The sequence below is a fragment of the Anolis sagrei genome, chromosome 4 (assembly GCF_037176765.1).
Source record: "Anolis sagrei isolate rAnoSag1 chromosome 4, rAnoSag1.mat, whole genome shotgun sequence".
NCBI lineage: Eukaryota > Metazoa > Chordata > Lepidosauria > Squamata > Dactyloidae > Anolis > Anolis sagrei.
Genome location: NC_090024.1, coordinates 164497559 through 164516831, shown reverse-complemented (window position 1 = coordinate 164516831; position 19273 = coordinate 164497559). Strand labels below are relative to the sequence as shown.

At 38.1% G+C, this 19273-nt stretch overlaps 1 protein-coding gene across 2 annotated transcripts; it reads right to left on the bottom strand.

Moving 5' to 3' along the window:
- Window positions 1-1067: 1067 nt before the first annotated feature.
- On the bottom strand, window positions 1068-18565 carry DEPDC1 (DEP domain containing 1). 2 transcript variants are annotated; one of them, XM_060773712.2, is made up of 11 exons: window positions 18437-18565; window positions 15961-16226; window positions 15441-15591; window positions 12775-12893; window positions 12193-12323; window positions 11399-11446; window positions 10778-10918; window positions 8887-9059; window positions 7141-7317; window positions 6015-6200; window positions 1068-2517 (listed from the first exon to the last, which is right to left on the bottom strand). In XM_060773712.2, the coding sequence occupies exons 1-11, from the start codon at window positions 18482-18484 to the stop codon at window positions 2377-2379; spliced, it is 1581 nt and encodes a 526-aa protein (XP_060629695.2). In that variant the 5' UTR covers window positions 18485-18565; the 3' UTR covers window positions 1068-2376. The 2 variants fall into 2 exon arrangements, with proteins under 2 accessions (XP_060629695.2, XP_067323936.1); XM_067467835.1 differs by lacking the exons at window positions 12193-12323; window positions 12775-12893; window positions 15441-15591; window positions 15961-16226; window positions 18437-18565 and adding an exon at window positions 9531-10373 and having other exon boundaries at window positions 11399-12014.
- Window positions 18566-19273: the final 708 nt, after the last annotated feature.

Here is a 19273-nt window from a genome sequence, read left to right as displayed (position 1 = left end):
CTTCCAACTCTATGATTCTATGAAGTGCGCAAAAGATTTACACAACTCTTTATTGGACAATGCCTCAAATGATGTAAAAACAAGTTGACAGATGTACCACGTGTTAAAGCAGATTGTCACTCTCAAATATGAGTATAATTGTGTTTATGTTACAAAACAGAGCTTCTTAATAAGTATCATTCAAAAGAATCAGACCAAATTTAATTCTTTGTAATCCCTATGATATGACAATTAAGCAATATTGCAAGAAAAGCGTGATTTCTACTCCTAGACTAGGGGAAATTCCCTATATGCTCCCAATTAGGAAGGTAAATGAAGTACAGAGGAATGCGATTCTTAGCACTGTCTAGTGACTATTTCATTTCTTTTTCGATTGTATTATGTTTCTTAGGCAGAGTACTTGGGCTTGAATTCTATAAATTGTCTATCAACTAGGGAAGACCTATTGAATAGTCGCATCAACATACAGGTAAAGATAATTGAATCTGTGAATACTGTGCACTCTAATTGGAGGGCTATTCTGATTTCAACAGAGTATGTTACAGTGCATGTAGGTTAACCTCCTGCTTTAGTGGACGGATATGGCTTAGAACATTAACATTGCTGTGCTTCTTGAGCCAGTGCAGTAGCTTCTGTGACAAACATTGCCTAATGGCTTCCATTTCAGTAAAGTACTGAAGTTACTCTGGATTTTATTCTGAACTTTAGAGAAGGTACCAAGGTGCTGGACCATTTCCACCAAGGTCCAGCACCATGGGTAGCTTTGGCAATATTGAGAATAAAACCAAGAGAGATTTGCTATCCTGCTGACATGAAAGCTACCATTGGTTGCTGGTGGTTTTGAGAGCTGTCAGGTGGACTAGGTTTAAAAATTTAGTGAATGACAGATGACACCCCGCTCTCCAGATTCAATACTAGAGGGTAGAGAGTTCAGTGCTGAAAATATAGAGTATCTCATAGTATGAAAATAAAAGACCTTAAAAAGCTGAGTAACAAGATAATATGTACAAGCTCTTGAGGTCAGCTAAAATTTGATTCTAACACTTCAATGCACAGTTTTTGAAACATTTATCTGTCTGCACTTTCAAGTTGAAAGCAGCTTTTATTGAACAATCTTATCATAGATTTCCAAAATCAAATTAACTTAAATATTGACAAATACATGTGAACACAAATGTCCTGGAACAAATGCATTTCAAGAGATATATGAAATGTTTAATTTCGTTACAGAATACACTTAGCCATAACTCAGTGGTTCTCAACCTGTGGGTCCCCAGATGTTTTGGCCTACAACACCGAGAAATCCCAGCCAGTTTACCAGCTGTTAGGATTTCTGGGAGTTGAAGGCCAAAACATCTGGGGACCCACAGGTTGAGAACCACTGCCATAACTTAAACTCAGGCTAAACCTCCATGGGTAGAATAGGATCCAGCAGGAGAAGATCTACTGTAGGTCCCTACCATGCACCTTCACAAAAACCAAACCAAAAATTGTTCTGAAGTACTATGAAACCATACCAAAGCAAGCTTTCAGGCAACTACAAGGCCATGTGGATAGAAACAAAAGAAAGCTCTGCTATGCTTGTCAAGCAGCTGGATTGATTTTAAATTTAAATCTGAAACTAACCCATTCATCTGAATTAAAAGATAAAGGACAAAGTCATTGTACATCTAAGTGGCCATTAGCTGTACATTCCCAATTATGTGAAGATTACAGGTGCCACATATTTTCATTGACAACCATAAAAACAATGAATGGATTGCTCTTTTATGGCTGTTGAAGCAATACGTTTTCTCCTCATAAAAGGCTTGATTTGCAACATCAGTCAGTTCTGTGATCTTCATCTTTTGGGATATTGTCGCCATCCTCCATGGTTCCTCTACATCTTATACTTTGGAGACCATATATGGGTGAGTGTATAGCATGTGCAAAATGCAAAATAACACCAAAACAAACACATTCATACACAAACAGTCACAGCTGTCTACATAAAAACTTTTTGGGATTGTCTTACATTTTGACTGAAGTGTATAAACAGTACATACTGAAAATGAACACAAATATCAGCCTATTAAAGTATCTAAAACCATGACAGAGCACCAAAATTGTAATTTTTTTACCAGCATTGTTCTTTTTTGTTTTGGTTATATATTGTCACCTTCACTATATTTCAGTCAATCAGCATACAAGTCATACAAACGAACAAAATATCTATTTACAGTTTTGAATTATTTTGTAAACAGGGATATCCTTGTTTCCAGATATGGCAGGAAAAAACTCTTATTGTTATCATACAAATTCACATTTGTGTACACTGGCTCACTTAAACATTGTTTAGCAGACTGACTTTTGTCATCGCTCATGTAAAGCGATACACTAATTTCGCAAGGTGCGAAACTTTGGCTTTCGTAGGCTGAGCATTGGTTGCTTAATTTTGGGCTTGTCTTCAAACAAAATGGCTTCACTTTCTGTTGTTGGAAATCTGTCCTGGTAGATCTGTGGATATTCTTTCTGGAACTGAAATACACAATAAAACATTACAAATAATAAACTTAGTTATGAACCTACCCTAGGAAAGAGTTAATAAGTTTAATATATACTTTTTGCTATTTATTTATTTTTATAGAAAAGAAAAAAAACATAATACAATTAAATAAAGTGCGTAAACACATTATACAGTTTTTAAAAACACTACTAATCTACTTATTGCACTAGATACTTTATAGGACACAAATCTTGTAAAGAGGGTAACCTTTTGGAATGAAGAGTGAGGAAATAGTTGAGGTTTATGGATGATGCCAAATTATTTAGGATTATGAAAAACCAGGCAGACTACGAAGAGCTCTGAAAGAATCCCTCCAAATCAGGCAGATGAGGAATAAAATGGAAAGCAACCTTCAGTGGAGCAGTACATTGCTGGGCCCAAAGTAGAAGTGCCTAAACAGAGATTTTGGGGTTCTACTGGACAGAACAGTGATGTCAGTTTAATATACTTCAGTAATGAAAACAACACATTAGATGTTAGAGATCATTAGAAAAAAAGATGAAAAGACCTCAGTGTGATACAACTTCATGAATAAATGTAGCATGTGGCCATATCTGGAATACTATGAGCATGCAATGCCGGTCATTTTTTTTAAAATCAAAGGCAGATATGATAACTAAAAAGGAGAATGGTGAGACATGTCTACAAAGAAAGGTTAAACTTTATCTAAATAGGTAATATTATTGGACTAAATATTACTCCGGATTCTAGGTTAGCATTACTAATGGACATCACAAAGTTGAATTTAGAAATGGAAAAGAAAAAAATGGTGATTATTTTATTCAGCGTGACAAGAATTATAATTGCAAGGAATTGGAAAATAGTAACTAATCTTACACCAGAAGCATGGTATGGGGAGGTATGGAATGTAGCCTTAAATGATAAACTATCAATGGAAATGAGGGTATTCAGGGGGGAAACTAACGGATCAGATTTTGATGCATACTGGTCGGTCTTTATTAAATATGCTTTAGAGAGTGAAAATGGAAAATTCTATAACCTTGTTGGTCAGGAATTTTGGATATGACATTTGACTAATGGTTGACTTATAAATATATTGCAAAGGAAAGGCTACTTGTTCAGTCCTTGGTGGTGGGGTTATGTGTTTGTAAAGTGTTCAGTTTTGTGTTTTGTTTACACTGCAAGTTGTTAATATATGTAAATAAAAACTGATAAAAAAGAAAGGCTAAACTTTAAGCCCTTTGCTAAACAACCCTTTTTAGGCCCATATAATAAGGCATGACCTTCCTGGTTTCCAGTGGATTATCTCAAGCACCTCATTGATTTGGCCGTACCATTTTGAGAGGGTTTATTCACTCTCCATCACCACCAGCCATCAAAATTAAAATGGGGCAGAGTTTCTAAGGATAGGGACAGATTTTGCTTTGAAGGAAGTTGTTTCTGGTGAAAGAGACTCATCTAGAAAAACTGGAACCAGGAACTACTGGGCATTTGTGAGAACTATTGTATTGCCAGACTGCAGTTCAGCATCTGGTGAATGCTTATTCAAGCAACTCCAAATAGGAAGCTGCCAAGGGCTAAGGGATGAAAGGTTTTGTCTGCACTTGGAAAAGAAACAATGGTAGGTCTTCTACTTCACTCCATAGCTACCGGGCTACACAAGGTCTTGTGTCCATCTCTTTGTACACAGAACAATCCCTGTACATCTGTATCTTGTATATTTATGCTTGTGTACATCTGTGCATTCAAGGTGAGACTGGTAGCTGTTATTTGTTGTCCTTTTTGTGTACAGCAGAGAGCCAGTGGATTAGTGGTTTGAGTGTTGGATTCAGCCACTGGGAGACCAGGGTTCAAGTAGCTGCTTGGGCAAGTCATACTCTCTCGGCCTCAGAGGAAGGGGGAAATAGCAAAGCCATTCTAAACAAATTTTGCCAAGAAAATTTGGATAGGTTCACCATATGGTTACCATAAGTCAGAAATGACTTGAAGGCATAAAACAACAACATACAGCCAGAATGCCTACATATAGACTCCTAAGATTACATGGATGAAAAGAGTCTTCACTGTAGCATAGTGCCATGTGTCATAGCCTCTAAAACAATGTTCAGCCCAGTACATATTTACCTTACAGAACCAGCACTTTCTATTAATTTATAAACATATCTAACTATGTCCATGGTTCAATTGTACTTTTATGACTGAAGATGGAAACACATGCTAGCAGATATGGGATGCATCAAAATGTTATGGCTTAGCCAAATTTTGCTACAAAATATTGGCTGAAGATCCTGTGCGATCTGGAATGAAATAAAGAATCTATTCAATGGTTTGGCTGAATTTACGAAACATTTCAAAGCCTTACAGGCTCCATTCTTGCAAGAGAGGGGACAGAGAACACTTGACAACAAGGTGGCAATTTAAAAGCTACTTGTTTGGAGCAGTCACAAGATTTGCTTAGCAGATTCTGGGACAAGTACAATTTTGTGCTGTATTTTGTTCTGAGAAATTTCCCAAAGGTTTTCTGCAGAAGACCAGAAATCCTTTGTATTAAGCTCTGCCAAAGTTGTGGCACTTCGCTACAAAGCAGATTACCATAAAGTGTGGGGTCAGATGACCTTGAATAAACCAATTTCAACATTCAGAAAAAAAGAATACTTGTTCAGCATAGTATGGGCATTTTCATAACAAGGGACACACATTTTAGCAGGAATACAAAAGTAGAGGCAATTGCAAAACCACTATACTAGGCTTTGACCCCTTCAAGGCAGCAGTCTTGTGATCAGCAATTTAGAATAAAACCTCATTGAACTGAGATTTACAAATCAATGTGCATAGGATCAGGCTAGCAGGTTAAGGAAAAATAGGTAATATTTACTTTAGGCTTTCTACTGAGCTATAACACCATCATTTTAAAAGAAGTACCCAGCACATCCAGTCTGAGACCATCAATCTGATTGACATCCTGACACTAAGTCCAAGGGTATATGTCACTGCCAGGGGTTCTAGGATGTTATAATTTCCTGTTAGAAAAAATGGAAGCAATCCTACTTATACCTTCAGCACTACAGCCCTAGAGAAGTCATGCATGCTACACCTGTGCAAGGGACATTTGGGGGCAGAAAGCAACATATGACTTGTCACCGATAGATCTGGTGTGGTCCTAACTCCTTAGCATAGCTGCAGCCTCATCTCAGTAGAATACCTAATTGCTAATAGGAAATTAGAAACAGGACCAAATTTATTTCTTGCCAAGCATAAGATGTCACTTCAGCTGGCAAAGCATAAAACATATTGTCTTTACATTAACGAAAGCAGAGACCTAAAATTAAGCTGTAGCACCTTTCTAACTGAGATTCAATGAAAGGAAGGTCAGTGTTCTCCACACCAAAAGGCACTTCTTTCCAGACCAAAACATTTTGGATACAGACGTGTCAGAGGCAGTTTACTGAGAATTGCTAAAGGACCTCTTAAAACCCAAGCAAGTTTTATTAGAGACACATCCCATTACCTGCTTAAGTTTTTTCTTTTTGTCTTTCAAAGATAAATGTTTGTCCTTAATAATGTTTTCCAAAAGTTCAGCAACTGCTGCCTGAGAGGTATAAATTTTTTGCTCATCAAATTCCTGAGATGTTATTCTTTTGCAAAAAGAGTAAGTTGGGAATATGGTGCTCAGTTCATCCCCTAATTTTTCCACCTGTAAAACAAACAAGGCAGTGAAAATAGGACCCGATATATTAGTTTTGATATTGTAAAATATTTCAATTTTCCTCTGTATTTTGATGTTTTAACCACTGTTTAGGATTTTTTTCTTCTATGTAGACTGGATTACAATAAAATGTAAGCCAAAAAAGTCATCTACCAGGAAAATCAGTAAACTTGCAGCAGCGGCTGTAGCATTGAAGAAGCATTGTTTCTTGAGGATGTGTGTGTCTGCACATGTGATCATTCATCTGATACACAATGACTGTAACAAACAGCAACTCTCCTATACTGGTTTTAAAAAATACTACCATATGAATCTAGTCAATGCATATTTATTTATTTAACACTCCACCTTTTTCTCAGGCTGGGATATTAGCTATACTTACAACTTTTCAGTAAAACACAGCAATATTTATAAATACTTTGAGTATAGCACTGTAATAAAGAAACAGAGCATTCCAGCATCTCCTCTCAGCTCAGTTCAGCCTGCCTGAATAAAATGATCTTTGCTACCTATGTCAAAAAAAAAAAAGGAAAAAAAAGGTTAGCCTAATCAAAGGCTAGTCTAGAAGTGGCCGCTGCAAGGTACACCTGAAAGTGGTGAAACAAAGAAAAAGCCTTTCCTGAAGATCTCCAAACCTAGGGGAGCTTGCACATATATGTACCTCTTTGGATTATTGCTTTTCCTTACATAAGGGGAAGAACATTGCCTGGGATACAGAACAAGAATAACACATTAATTCAACATGTTTGGTTGAACTTAGTCAAGCACAAAGAACCATAAAACTAGGCATTTAAAACAAAAGTCTTAGGCCTGTATCCAAATGAAACTGCATGAATGCAAATCCCATTAACGCTGAAGAAAACCCTTCAAGTTCAGCAGTATCTCTGGACATAACTTTTGTTTGAACAGATGCAGATTTTATCTTTACCTGAATTGTTTTTATTGTCTCGATATGATCTTGTACGGCAGTGTGTAAATAGGTTGGGACTTCTAGAATTTCTTGATGATGATCCATTAAAAAGGAAACTAATCTTATGGCAAGCAACTCATCAAGGTCTACTTCTTCTGCGCAGCACAAGACACATCGAGAAAAAGTCTGTATCATCTGGAAATATTTAAATGAGTAATTATGAAACAAAGGGGGTCAAAGCATAGATGCAATATTTTGCTCCACATTCCTTCTTAGATCTAATCTGTATTTAAGTGCTTTTTGGTAGCCACATGTTACATGGAATTCCATGGAATTACCTGCCAACTTAGTCATGCAGATGAATAGGTTGGCAAGTATAAAATAGACCTGCTAATTACACATGTAAGTGTACTCAGCCCTTCAGTGGTAATCATTATCATGCGCAGACTACTGGTTCTGTACTGCCCTTTTTCTTGAATTCCTGGATTTCAAAGGAATTCAAAGGACCCAAGTTATTTTGGGCAGGAAGCTTGTGCCAGAGGACAGATTATCTCATGGAAGACAGCCATTTGGGAAACAGGTAGCATGGAGTTGATAACTTTAACTTTCCAGTCTGTCCCTCAATGATATTAAAGAATCTTTTGTGGAAAAATCAGACTGATTCATTAAGGAGAAGGCTACCAATATCTAGTTGTGATGGTAATATACGTGTCTCGAATATGTCTCGGTATATAAATTATGGTATTTGGAAACAACAGTGGAAATGGTATATGGCCCACACCTCTGGCTAGTGGGCTACATGTGGACATCAGGCTGGCTATGTGGAAAACAGATATTTGATTTGACAGAACTTTTCTTAGGTTCTTGAACAAAGCAGGCTGTCCTGGGAGGGATCTGGTCTTCCATCCCCCTCAATGCCAGTGCACAGAATGCTTTCAAAATGCTTGCTGTCTTTGAGTTTGAATTTTAAAATTCAGACAAAAAGGTTATTTTAACTGCAGTGATGACAGCACAACAAAAATGAGAAATACTTGCAATATGATTTATAAAACAGAATTCAAATGAAGTAGATACTCTAAAAACTGAATAATTTAAGAAAGGAGGAAGCAACCTTCTCAAGGCTCCTCTATGTGATGTTTGTCTGTTTTGTAATAATGTTTTATTAGTATGTTATGTTGTAACCTGAAGTATATGTCTATTTGAAGTTTGCAGTTTCCTTGTCTCTTTGTACTAAAGCAGTGGGAGGGGCTGCAATCATGTGACTGACTCAGTGATGTTTTAGAATGTTCAGTTTTATAAAAGGAATGACAGTTGGAGAACTCAGTGGAGCCTCGAGCCTGTTAGAAGTCAGTGTTGAGCTTTGAGTCAGCTTTGAGTGCAGAAGTCTTTTAGTGTGCAGAAGCTAATATTAGAAGCTAGTAAATTGTTGTGTTTTCTTTTAAAGTGAGCTCTCATTGAGGAGAGCTGTGCGGAGCAGCATAGTTCATGAAGAAACAGGTAAAGTTTAGAAGTTTTAAGATACAAAGAGTTTTTGAAGTTTTTAACCCTCAAAAGAAATGTGCCTGTTCCGCTGAATACATGAAGTTATAAGTAAACAAACATCGTTCTTCTAAAAGAAGCCTGCTTGAATCTTTGCCTGCTGAAAGCTTCAAATAAACTCAAGGAATACTCCTCTCAAACTCTTCTACGCCTGATGGGTTACAATCCTAACAGGTCATGATCCATCCATTATCCCCAATAATTCTGAGGAGTATGCAATCTTACCAAAGATCTATTGCCCATGACATCATGAAGGCGTGGCATATCAACATTTTCGCTCATTCGAGAGATCATGCGCATTAAAAGCTGAAGTTTCCTGCGATTTGGTGGTGGAAGCAACAGGCAGCAGATCTGCAGTGCTTCAATTGCAACTCTTTCTAAATGGGGTTGCAATAGGTCTAGGGAAACAAGCATCAGGAAGAAAAATCATTCTCGGTAAACATAATGCTCCAATAAAGCAAATGAAGACCAACCGAAATGGACTCTATAATCTAACTACACGAGGAATGAAGCTGAGAGACTAGTCTAATGATTTATCACCATCCAGTTTCTCTTTTTCCTTTTTCTTCAATAGGAAGCCTTAAAGTTGCCTACCAGTTACACATGCTGGCAGTTGTAAGGAATTTGGCAAGGAAACACTGCATTACCATGCACTACTGAAAAATAGATGCTAGTGCTACAAAACATTCATTTAAAAATTACTTAACCTCACAGGCCATAGGATCTCTAGACAAGCCTGTTTCAACATGTTTAGTCATTTAAAAACCCTGGGTTGCCAAAACAAAACAAAAAACTAGAAAAGCAAACTAGTTAGTTAAAAAAACAAAACAAAGCCATAACAAGTTGCATGCTCTGTAAAGCAATCTTACGTGTTGTGCCAGTCAACATAAAGGAGCTGGGGGGAAATGTGTTTTCCGAAAGTTGTGTTGCACTTTTGCAGAGTCTTTTGTTGATGGCCATATCAGAATCCCCAGGTTTGCTTCCTATTTGAGCATTCACTTTGGAATTACTTGCAGTTTTTTGACCAAGAGAAAACACTTGATGTGGTTTCACTGTGATCTCTGCCACAGGAGCATGCATGTCGTACCAACTGCACCTGCCATTTCCACGTAAACTCCGAGACCGATGAAGTTCCCTTGGTCTGTACTCTGTACCATGTAGCACTTGCTCAGGAAAATCTGATGCAGACATTCTTCTAAAGCCATTTGTTTGCTTTTGGCTAATGCTATTTGGGCAAAGATCCAATAAAGAGTTTGGTTTATGCAAGAGTTGGTTTTCATTGCTTGTGGACGGCCTTATATGAGAAAGTGTTTTTAATCCATCTTTACTACATTTGCTCACGGTGATTTCTACAATTCCCTCCAAAGATCGACACCTGGCCTTCAGTTTGAGGGGTGGAGCATGTTGATTTTGCAATCTGGAAACATTCTGGCAACTGCCCCCTGCCAGCTTATGAATGGAGGCATGCTTACAAGCCACAGGATTGCGCTGTAGCTTTATGCCACATCCTTTTGTGGTTGTACAACTTTTTGAAGCTGCTTCAGAAGTCTCAGGTCTATCTTTTTGGTCAGTCTCACGGCGGAGCAAACTTAGCAGAAGACATTCAGTTGACTTGAAAGAATTTAAGTGGGGAGTTTTCGAAATCTCCAAGTCATTCCGGGCACCTGATTTTCCATAGGATTTATTTGGAATTGTGATGTAGCCACACAAAACTATTAGAAAATGAAATACAAGTTCAGATGCAGGCAGTTTAACAAGACAAGATGGGTAACATGACTAGAAGAGTTAAGGCAGAGACAAAATTCAGTGTTAGTGAGATTGAAAGAACACTTGCTCATTCTTAAAATAAATAAAGAAAAACGTACATGCAACAGTTAGCACATATATAAGATGAAGGAGAGATAATATTTTCCAGTATTCCGTTCAGAGTTTAGGAATTATATTGCTGCACAGAACAAAGTCATCAAAATTACAGCAGGTTACTCATTACAAGAAGCTATTTTCACTCTACAACTAGAACAGACTAGAGTAATTTTGACAGATTCATAACTTTTTACTCTATATTCCCAACCCTCAATTGAAATTCTGAGGCATCCCAATCTAGATGTATACATACCCAAGATATTGACAAATAATTCATAGTACTGAAAAGAAAGCAAAGGCTCAGGGAGACTAATAAAATAGTCAGCAACTGTTTTGAAGACGTCTCGTTCAAAACCCACATAGGTTGGATGGCCCATGTCATTACATCTAGGCCCTAAAATGTAAAAGGAAAAAATGTCACAAATATGAATTGCAATTATTCATAAATTACAACAGGAAACCTAACTAGGAACAACTTAAGTTTGCTTTTGGTAAAACTCTTAATTTCACCATTAGGTATATAGTACTACTAGAATTAACTTAATTCCTAAATGCATAGTAGATTGAAAAACAAGGTAGTTGCATGGCAGCACTATTGATTTTTGGGCAGGTGGACCTTTCATATACAATGGCATGGCAAGTCTTCAGAATTATCATGATACAATCAAGTATGTCACCCAGATCAGGTAAATGTTTCAAAATTATACTGACTGACTTTTGTTCCTTTCTTCCGCTTACCATATACATGTCTTCTAAAGTTGGGTTATACAGAATTCAGAACAGATCCTAAGAGATTACCAGTCTACCATTTTAGCTCTTTCAACGTTTACTTTTGTTTGAGCATTTGATATTCAAACGTTTTTTCCTAACTTACAATTTGCCAAACATTTCATAGCTGACAGTACCCAGTGAGGGAGGTCTTCTGCAAGAAGTGAAAATGGCAATGGTTAAAAAAAGTTTTCATTATTGTTACAAATGCTAGTCATATCTAGAGTTCATCTTTCACCATGGAATTCAAGCAGTGTCTCATTTCTAAACCCCACTATAACCATTCAACAAACTGAGATTTAGGCCAACAACTCTCCAACTGCCCAAACTCACTTGCTTAATAAGCTTCATAGCTGAGTATGAGGATTTGAACCTACTTCCTGCAGTGCTTGAAGCAGCTGATAAGCAGATTTAAAATATGCAGAATTAGCATACACTTCAGACTTTATTTCATTATTCCAATTTCTAGACTACTTTTCAAAATAATTTCCTACCATCATGAACTTAGATCCTTTTCCTCTATGTGTTTGGCTGCAATGCTAAAGCATATTTACTTTGTCATTCTACTGTTATTAATGGAATTTCTCTGTGGGATCCAGTTGTTAATGCTAATGTTATATTCTCAGGGTGCTTCCATATGGAAGGTTCCTATTACTTACAGTCATGATACATTGTACAGCTACTTTGCCTCTTCTGCCAAGCAGAGAGGAAAGGGGGGGGGGGGGGGAAGAGAGAGAGAATGAGAGAGAGAGAGATGGGAAACAGCAAAGGCCCCTCTGAAAATGAGGCTAAGTGAGACTTTGACGAAAACCTCAGTTGGAAGTACCCTCAAACAGAATTTTAGATTATCGGCAGAGAGGATTATAACAGATCCTGTTAAAATTATGTTATAAGACTTGCCTGATTGGTTTCGAAGAAGAACAACACCACGTTTACTTGTATTAGTCATGTTGTATACTATATACTGAGGAACAACTTGTGCTGGGTTCAAGATGTCTTCCAATGACGGTATTCCTAAAATAGTTTGCAAACTGTGGGAGAACAGAGCAGATGATTCCAAAACTGAGTAAAACAATATCTGGGAAACTTTTTTAAAAAAATTGAAGTTCAAGTTATAAAAGGATAAAATGATCTCTGACATATTGTTCATGCCACGGCCTGTGAGTCAAAGCTATGTTCCACTCTGGAATCCCAATAAAATGTCAAAATCCTTTCTTGGTTTAATAGCACAAGCTTTTGAAAAACATAATTGATTAATAATGGCTCATTGAGCTTTAATAAATATGAATATTTTTAACCAGCAAAACTAAAATGCTTGCATAGTTATAAAGCTCAAAATTGTTTACTAGGGTAAGACCATATAACATAAATGCAGCTGACAGTAACAGAATATGGTGAAAACCTTATCAGACCATATTGACCCAGAAAACAACAATTTCATCTTCAGGCTTTCTTGGGAGGTGAAAACTATATATCACTCACTGTATCAGAATGATGTTTTTCCAGACTTCTTCAATGTCTGCTTGGGTTATCTGCCTCCTATGTGCTGGCTTTCTCTTCTCCTCTCCCACAGTTTCACTTTGTACATTTTCTATGTTTTCCTACAAAGTAGTAGTAACACGTGTGTTACAAACATGTAGACATACAGACTTCCACAAGGGAAAGGGTAATTGGGCTAAAAATGTCACCTTATCTTTTCCACTCATCAGAAAGGTGGCTATTCTAAAATTCAATCCCACAACACAAGCAGTCACTCCAAACAGCAGAGGACTTGTTATGACCATCTCTCCCTTGTAACTGAATTGTCTTCTTGTTTTGTAAATCTTGTTTATTACCAGTTTACTTAGAATAGGGGTGGGAATCACAAAGCCCACAACTCCTAGCCACGATAGTTTTCAAGAATATTGTGAAGAATGATGGAAACTGTGGCCCAACAACTTCTGGAATACTGAATGATTTCCACCCTGGCTTTATGTAAACATACTGTAACCACATTACTGCGAAACAAGAAGGCAGCTGCTTAAAATATCAACTTAATGTGCTCTGGTAACTGTCATCTCCAAGCACTGACCATAAATGGTTATTTTCAATCACAATGGATTGAAAACCTTCAAATTATGAAATTCTCTACCCTGAGAACCAGCATGTCTAATAATTTGAAAGTTCGTGGAATCGTGGAAGACCAGGATTCTAATCCAGTCACTGAAATTCACTGAGCAACCTTGGGCACCGTAAGATGCCTCACCTCTAGAGAAAAGTTTATTTACTTACTTCATTTATACCCCGTCTTTCTCACCCCACAGGGGACTCAAGGTGGCTTACAAAAATTCAATGTCATACCATAGACATAACAATAAAACCAATATAATAATGAACATAACCTATCAAACTATAAAATCATCAAACATATGTGCAAATAAAACACACAATACAATAAAACAGAAGGCAGTGAGATATAGAACGGGCCTTTTCATGAAGATTCGAACAGATTAAGAAATAAATGGTATTACCGTAAGTTTTGCAATGGAAAGCCCCATTTGAATGACTTTGTGCCAAGAAAACTCTATGATAATATCCCCTTAAGGCAGAGTCAACTTGAAGGCACGTAGCCACGACAAGTACAGGTAGTACTCGGGTTATGGACAAGAGATTCTTAAAGTGTGTTCTTAAGTTGAATTTGTATGTAAGTCAGAACAGTATTTTTCTTTAGTTTTGGATAGCATAGAGAACGGTTAACATCCTGTTAAAAAAATTTAATTTTCAAGTCCCTGTGACATTTGGATTTTGACAATTTTGGCTTGTCGTGGAAACAAGAATTGGTGAGTGATAAAGCTTCAGTGGAGACACCCTTTTGCAATGATAACTCTTAGAGGAGTACATTTCCCTTCCTAGGGGTACATTCCCTCTCATTTCCTGTTGTCTCACCCCTGTTTGCAACTAGGAGTCAGATATAAGGTGGATGTCTGTAACCTGGGGACTGCCTGTAAGGAAAAAAAACCCCAATGAGCCCTTTCTAAGAATGTAAATTTATCTGGCTACATGTTCTGTTAATCCTCATTGGTCTTCTTGAGCATTGTGCAAAAATAGAAGGAAAGGAGAAAAATATTTTTGTATATAAAGTGGTATTGCAATCAGCACTGTAGAAAAAGGCTTCTTAAACATTTTCCACTTACAACTGCTCCCCTTTTCACCCAATTTTTTTTACACAACTCCAGGTATACATAATAGGCATAAAATCAAATATTTACTGATAACGAATAAGCATTTGCAAGGAATGTTACATAAGTTGGTTTTCCTTTTTGTGGAGCACAGTTGAAGCGTTTTCTGAAGAGCCCACTGTAAACACTATCAGACTTGTGGCATTTAGAAACGTTTTACTGTTCTCTATTTTTTCATGACCCCAACATTGAGCTATGGGGACCTAATTTGGGTCCGGAAGCCACAGTTTAAGAAGTTGTGCTCTAGACCAGGGGTCCTCAAACTTTTTAAACAGAGGGCCAGGTCGCAGTCCCTCAAACTGTTGGAGGGCTGGATTATAATTTGAAAAAAAAAAAAACATGATTGAATTCCTATGCACACTGCACATATCTTATTTGTAGTGAGAGAAAAAACACTTCAAAACAATACAATAATTAAAATGAAGAACAATCTTAACAAATATAAACTTATTAGCATTTCAATGGGAAATTTGGGCTGATGAGATACTTTTGCTGTTGAGATAGAATTGTTGTTGTTGTGTGCTTTCAAGTCATTTCAGATTTAGGTTGACCCTGAACGAGGGCCAGGTAAATGACCTTGGAGGGCCGTATCCGGCCCCCGGGCTTTAGTTTGAGGACCCCTGCTCTAGACCATATTTGGCCAGGGCCCATCAGTTGCTTGGTTGATTTAGCAGTGATAATTTGTCTTTATATCTGAATGGAATCTTTCACCAATACAATAGAAAAAATCTCTAGGGTGTGCTTTTCATTGAAGTTACATAATATAAATAACATCTTTCTTTTTCTGGAGACAGAAATAAAATAGTCAACACATGCATTGGAATCTACACGTTTACACATAAGTAAGTCCTATCTTATTATCTGGCCCTTACTTCTACATATGTGAGCACAAATATAAGTGCATAATTAATTTTAAAAAACCCAGAATACCTGACATTCCTGAGGATTATATTTTTTGGGAGTCCTCCTGGAATGGTGTGGTAACTTAAACACACTTTCTGACTCTTTAGGTGCATTCTCTGTGCTTTCACTCAGTGGACACCGTCGTGGCATAATTCTAACTGGAGACGCTGAAGGAAATCTATAATTTAATACAGAAAATTAGTAATTTTCACTGTACCAGAGGAAACATCTCTTGTACATAAGAATTGTAGGCTGAAATGTAGGCTAAAGATAGGTAACTTGCAGCCATCCAGATATATCTCGACTGCAACTACCAATTTTGTCCCATAAAACCCCCACAGTATAAATCCAGTATCTTAAATTTATTCCTTGCAACTGGCTCTGGTCAAATGGCTAATGTAAAAGTCCATGTGTTATTTAAGGGCTAACATTATGAATAAATTTATGACACCATTCTTAATAGTACTTCACAAAAGGGCAGCTGGGGGTGGGATCGACCAAAGTATTCAATCTATTTTTCACATTTTTTCATATAATGGTATCTTACCTATATAAGTTATGGTTGTCATCCAGATTTTCTGAGCCCCATCTTCCTTTTACATCCTCAATCACATGGTTTTTGAGAAATTTCCTTAACAGCTGAGTCGTTTGCTGCCTGGTAACTTCGGGACCAAAATTATTGTTATTCCTGAGCAATTCATGAAGCCAGCTGATTGCTTCTGCTGCTGTAAAACAATTCCCATATTTTTTGAAGTGTTGCCTGTGTTTCCTTCGTGGCATCTCAGCTCGAAAATATTTAGTCACTTCATTCCACTGGTGGACAGGGGGGAAAGGAGACATAAGTTTTAAAACATTGCAAAATCAAAGAAAACACAGTAGAATTCACATTTAGAATTGTTCACGTGACTGTTCTCCATCATAAATACAGATAACCTCTATACTGTGCACCATTTAATTTCTAAAGCAAAGCAGAATCTCTATTTCAGCTGCAGAGACAAAATGGACCATAAGTCCAATTCTTTGCCATCCTAGGTGCATGTGGCAAACAAGGATTTTAATAGCTGACATACAGCTGATTTATAACAGTAGATTCTGTTGGTAGGCAGAGGTACTATATTGACTTCAAAGACCTGATTCTCATGGGGCAGCAACTCTTATCAATTGATTTCATGGTGAGAATCAATGGGAGTTAAATTTTTGCAGCACTATAAGGCCATAGGTTGTTCTTCACTCCTGGAGTTCTTTCATATTACTCAAATTATAGTACAACAATTCCCTTTTAACTGTCATGGGGTTTGTACTCTGGCAAGGCACTGTGACTCTTTGGCTGAGAATATTGATTTCGCGTCCCCAAACTATAAATCCCAGGATTCTACAGGACGGATTGCAGCAATTAAAATGGAATCAAAGTGCTATAGCCATGTAGTGAGAAAGGGCTCTAAAATAGAGCAATGTTTTTCTATAATACAACTAATCAATACTCCAAATATATTACTCCCTGACACTGTATAGTTATACATCAGGGGTGAACAACTTGAAGTACTCCAGGGATTTTTGAATGGCATTCCCTTTTAAGAACTCTTAACTTACTTCATCAGGTCTATGTAATGTTGTCCAATGTAACAAATATATGTGGGAGTCATAAAGTATATGTGGGAAATAAAAAATGGAACAGACTAATAACACACAATTTCCCACTTTCAACAGAAAACAACCAGTATCAAGTTGCTGTATCTTCCACAATCAATTCATGGATCTTAAAGTCCACCCAGTAAATTCTCCATGAAATGCACATGGGTAAGAAACAGGTGTCTCTTATCATAATGAAAGGCCTTATTTGAGGACTGGGAAGCCTTTTGTTTTAGATAGATTGAATGATATGCTCCAAAACCCATATTTTAAGATGTGGGTCCTTCTTGACAGAAATCTGTGCAATTTGTGATTTATGAATGTAAAGTAAAGGTAAATGTTTCCCCTTGACATTAGGTCTAGTGGTGTCCTAACAAATTTGTGAACATCCTGCGGCTCCTCCATGATGACAACAGTGTTGGACAGCAACAGCTCCCAAAGTGACCCATTTAAGGTGGAATCAGGTGTCAAATAGGGATGTGTTATTGCCCCAACTTTATTTTCGATCTTCATTGCTATGGTACTTCACCTTGTTGATGGGAAGCTTCCCACCGGAGTGGAAATCATCTATCGGACAGATGGCCAGCTATTTAACCTCATCAGACTGAAAGCCAAAACCAAGGTTACAACAACATCTGTTATAGAACTCCAGTATGCTGATGATGTTGTCTGTGTGCATTCAGAAGACCTACAAGTCACTCTATAAATACCTTCGCAGAAGCATATGAGAAACTCAGACAGTCATTGAACATCAAGAAAACCAAAGTGCTCTTCCAGCAGTCACCAGCCAATCCCTCTCCAATTCCAGAAATACAGCTTAATGGTGTAACATTAGAAAATGTTGACCATTTCTGCTACCTTGGCAGCCACCTCTCCACCAAAGTCAACATTGACACTGAAATACAACACTGCCTGAGCTCTGCAAGTGCATTTTTCCGAATGAAGCTGAGAGTGTTTGAGGACCGGGATATCCGTAGGGATACTAAGGTGCTTGTTTATAAAGCTATTGTCCTCCCAACCCTGCTATATGCCTGCGAGATGTGGACTGTCTACAGACGTCACATGCAACTCCTGGAACGATTCCATCAGTATTGCCTCCGAAAAATCCCCTGGGATTACTAGTCCTCTGTGTGTCTGCATATGTATATGTATATATATCTGTATATGTGCATGTGGAAACGGCATGCCAAAAAGCAGACCCTGCCAATGCATCTCAGGTGCTGCAGGCTGTAGACATGGCCTAGCAAAGCACACCTCTGAGGATTCCTTGCCTTAAAAAACCCAATGAAATGCGTGGGATTTAAAGGCATATACACCTAGAGAGGCTGCAGCACATCAAAAGAGTCCTGACAGCGCTCTCCGCATTTCCCACCCCGCTCCTCGGCCTTTCTTACCAGTTTCGTGGCGCGATAGGGGCCTGGGGACACCACCCGGCCCTCCATGGGCGACCGAAAGGAGAGGCAACCGGGCAGCCCCTGCCAACTGCTGCCCTGACAGTTTGAACGGCGCCGCGGCGCTCCTGATTGGACGCGCGCGGGGCGTCACGTGACCGAGTCTGAGCGAGAGGAGGCGGTGAAACCAGGCGTCAACGTGCGTCACTTGTGACGTCAGGAGGAGCGGGCTGCGATAAGACTCCAACTCCCAGCTGCCCTGCTCAGTGTGGCCAATTGTAAAGCATCATGGGACTTGTAGTCCCGTAAATATCTAGCTCGGGCATGGGCAAACTTTGGCCCTCCAGGCGTTTTGGACTTCAACTCCCACAATTCCTCACAGCCTCAGGCCCTTTCCTTTTCCCCCCTCAGCCGCTTAAGCGAAAAGGAAGGGATCTGAGGCTGTGAGGAATTGTGGGAGTTGAAGTCCAAAACGCCTGGAGGGCCAAAGTTTGCCCATGCCTGAGCTAGATATAGGCACACATATATGTGTGTATATATATGTATATACACACATGTAAATACACACACAAACTCTCATACATACATATATATATATATATCCACACACATACCTATATCACACACGTATATATTATAAGATTGGCTGGTAACTTACACAGGGGGTGCATCTACACCATAGAATTAATTCAGTTTAATTAATTTAAACCACTTTAAATCAATGCTAGGAAAACATGGGAGTTGTAGTTTGGATAGAAAATTTCGGAGGTGTGGAAAGACAATTATATGCCTTCCTTCTCCAGAACAAAACCTTCTATAAGCTAAATATCTTGCTCAAAA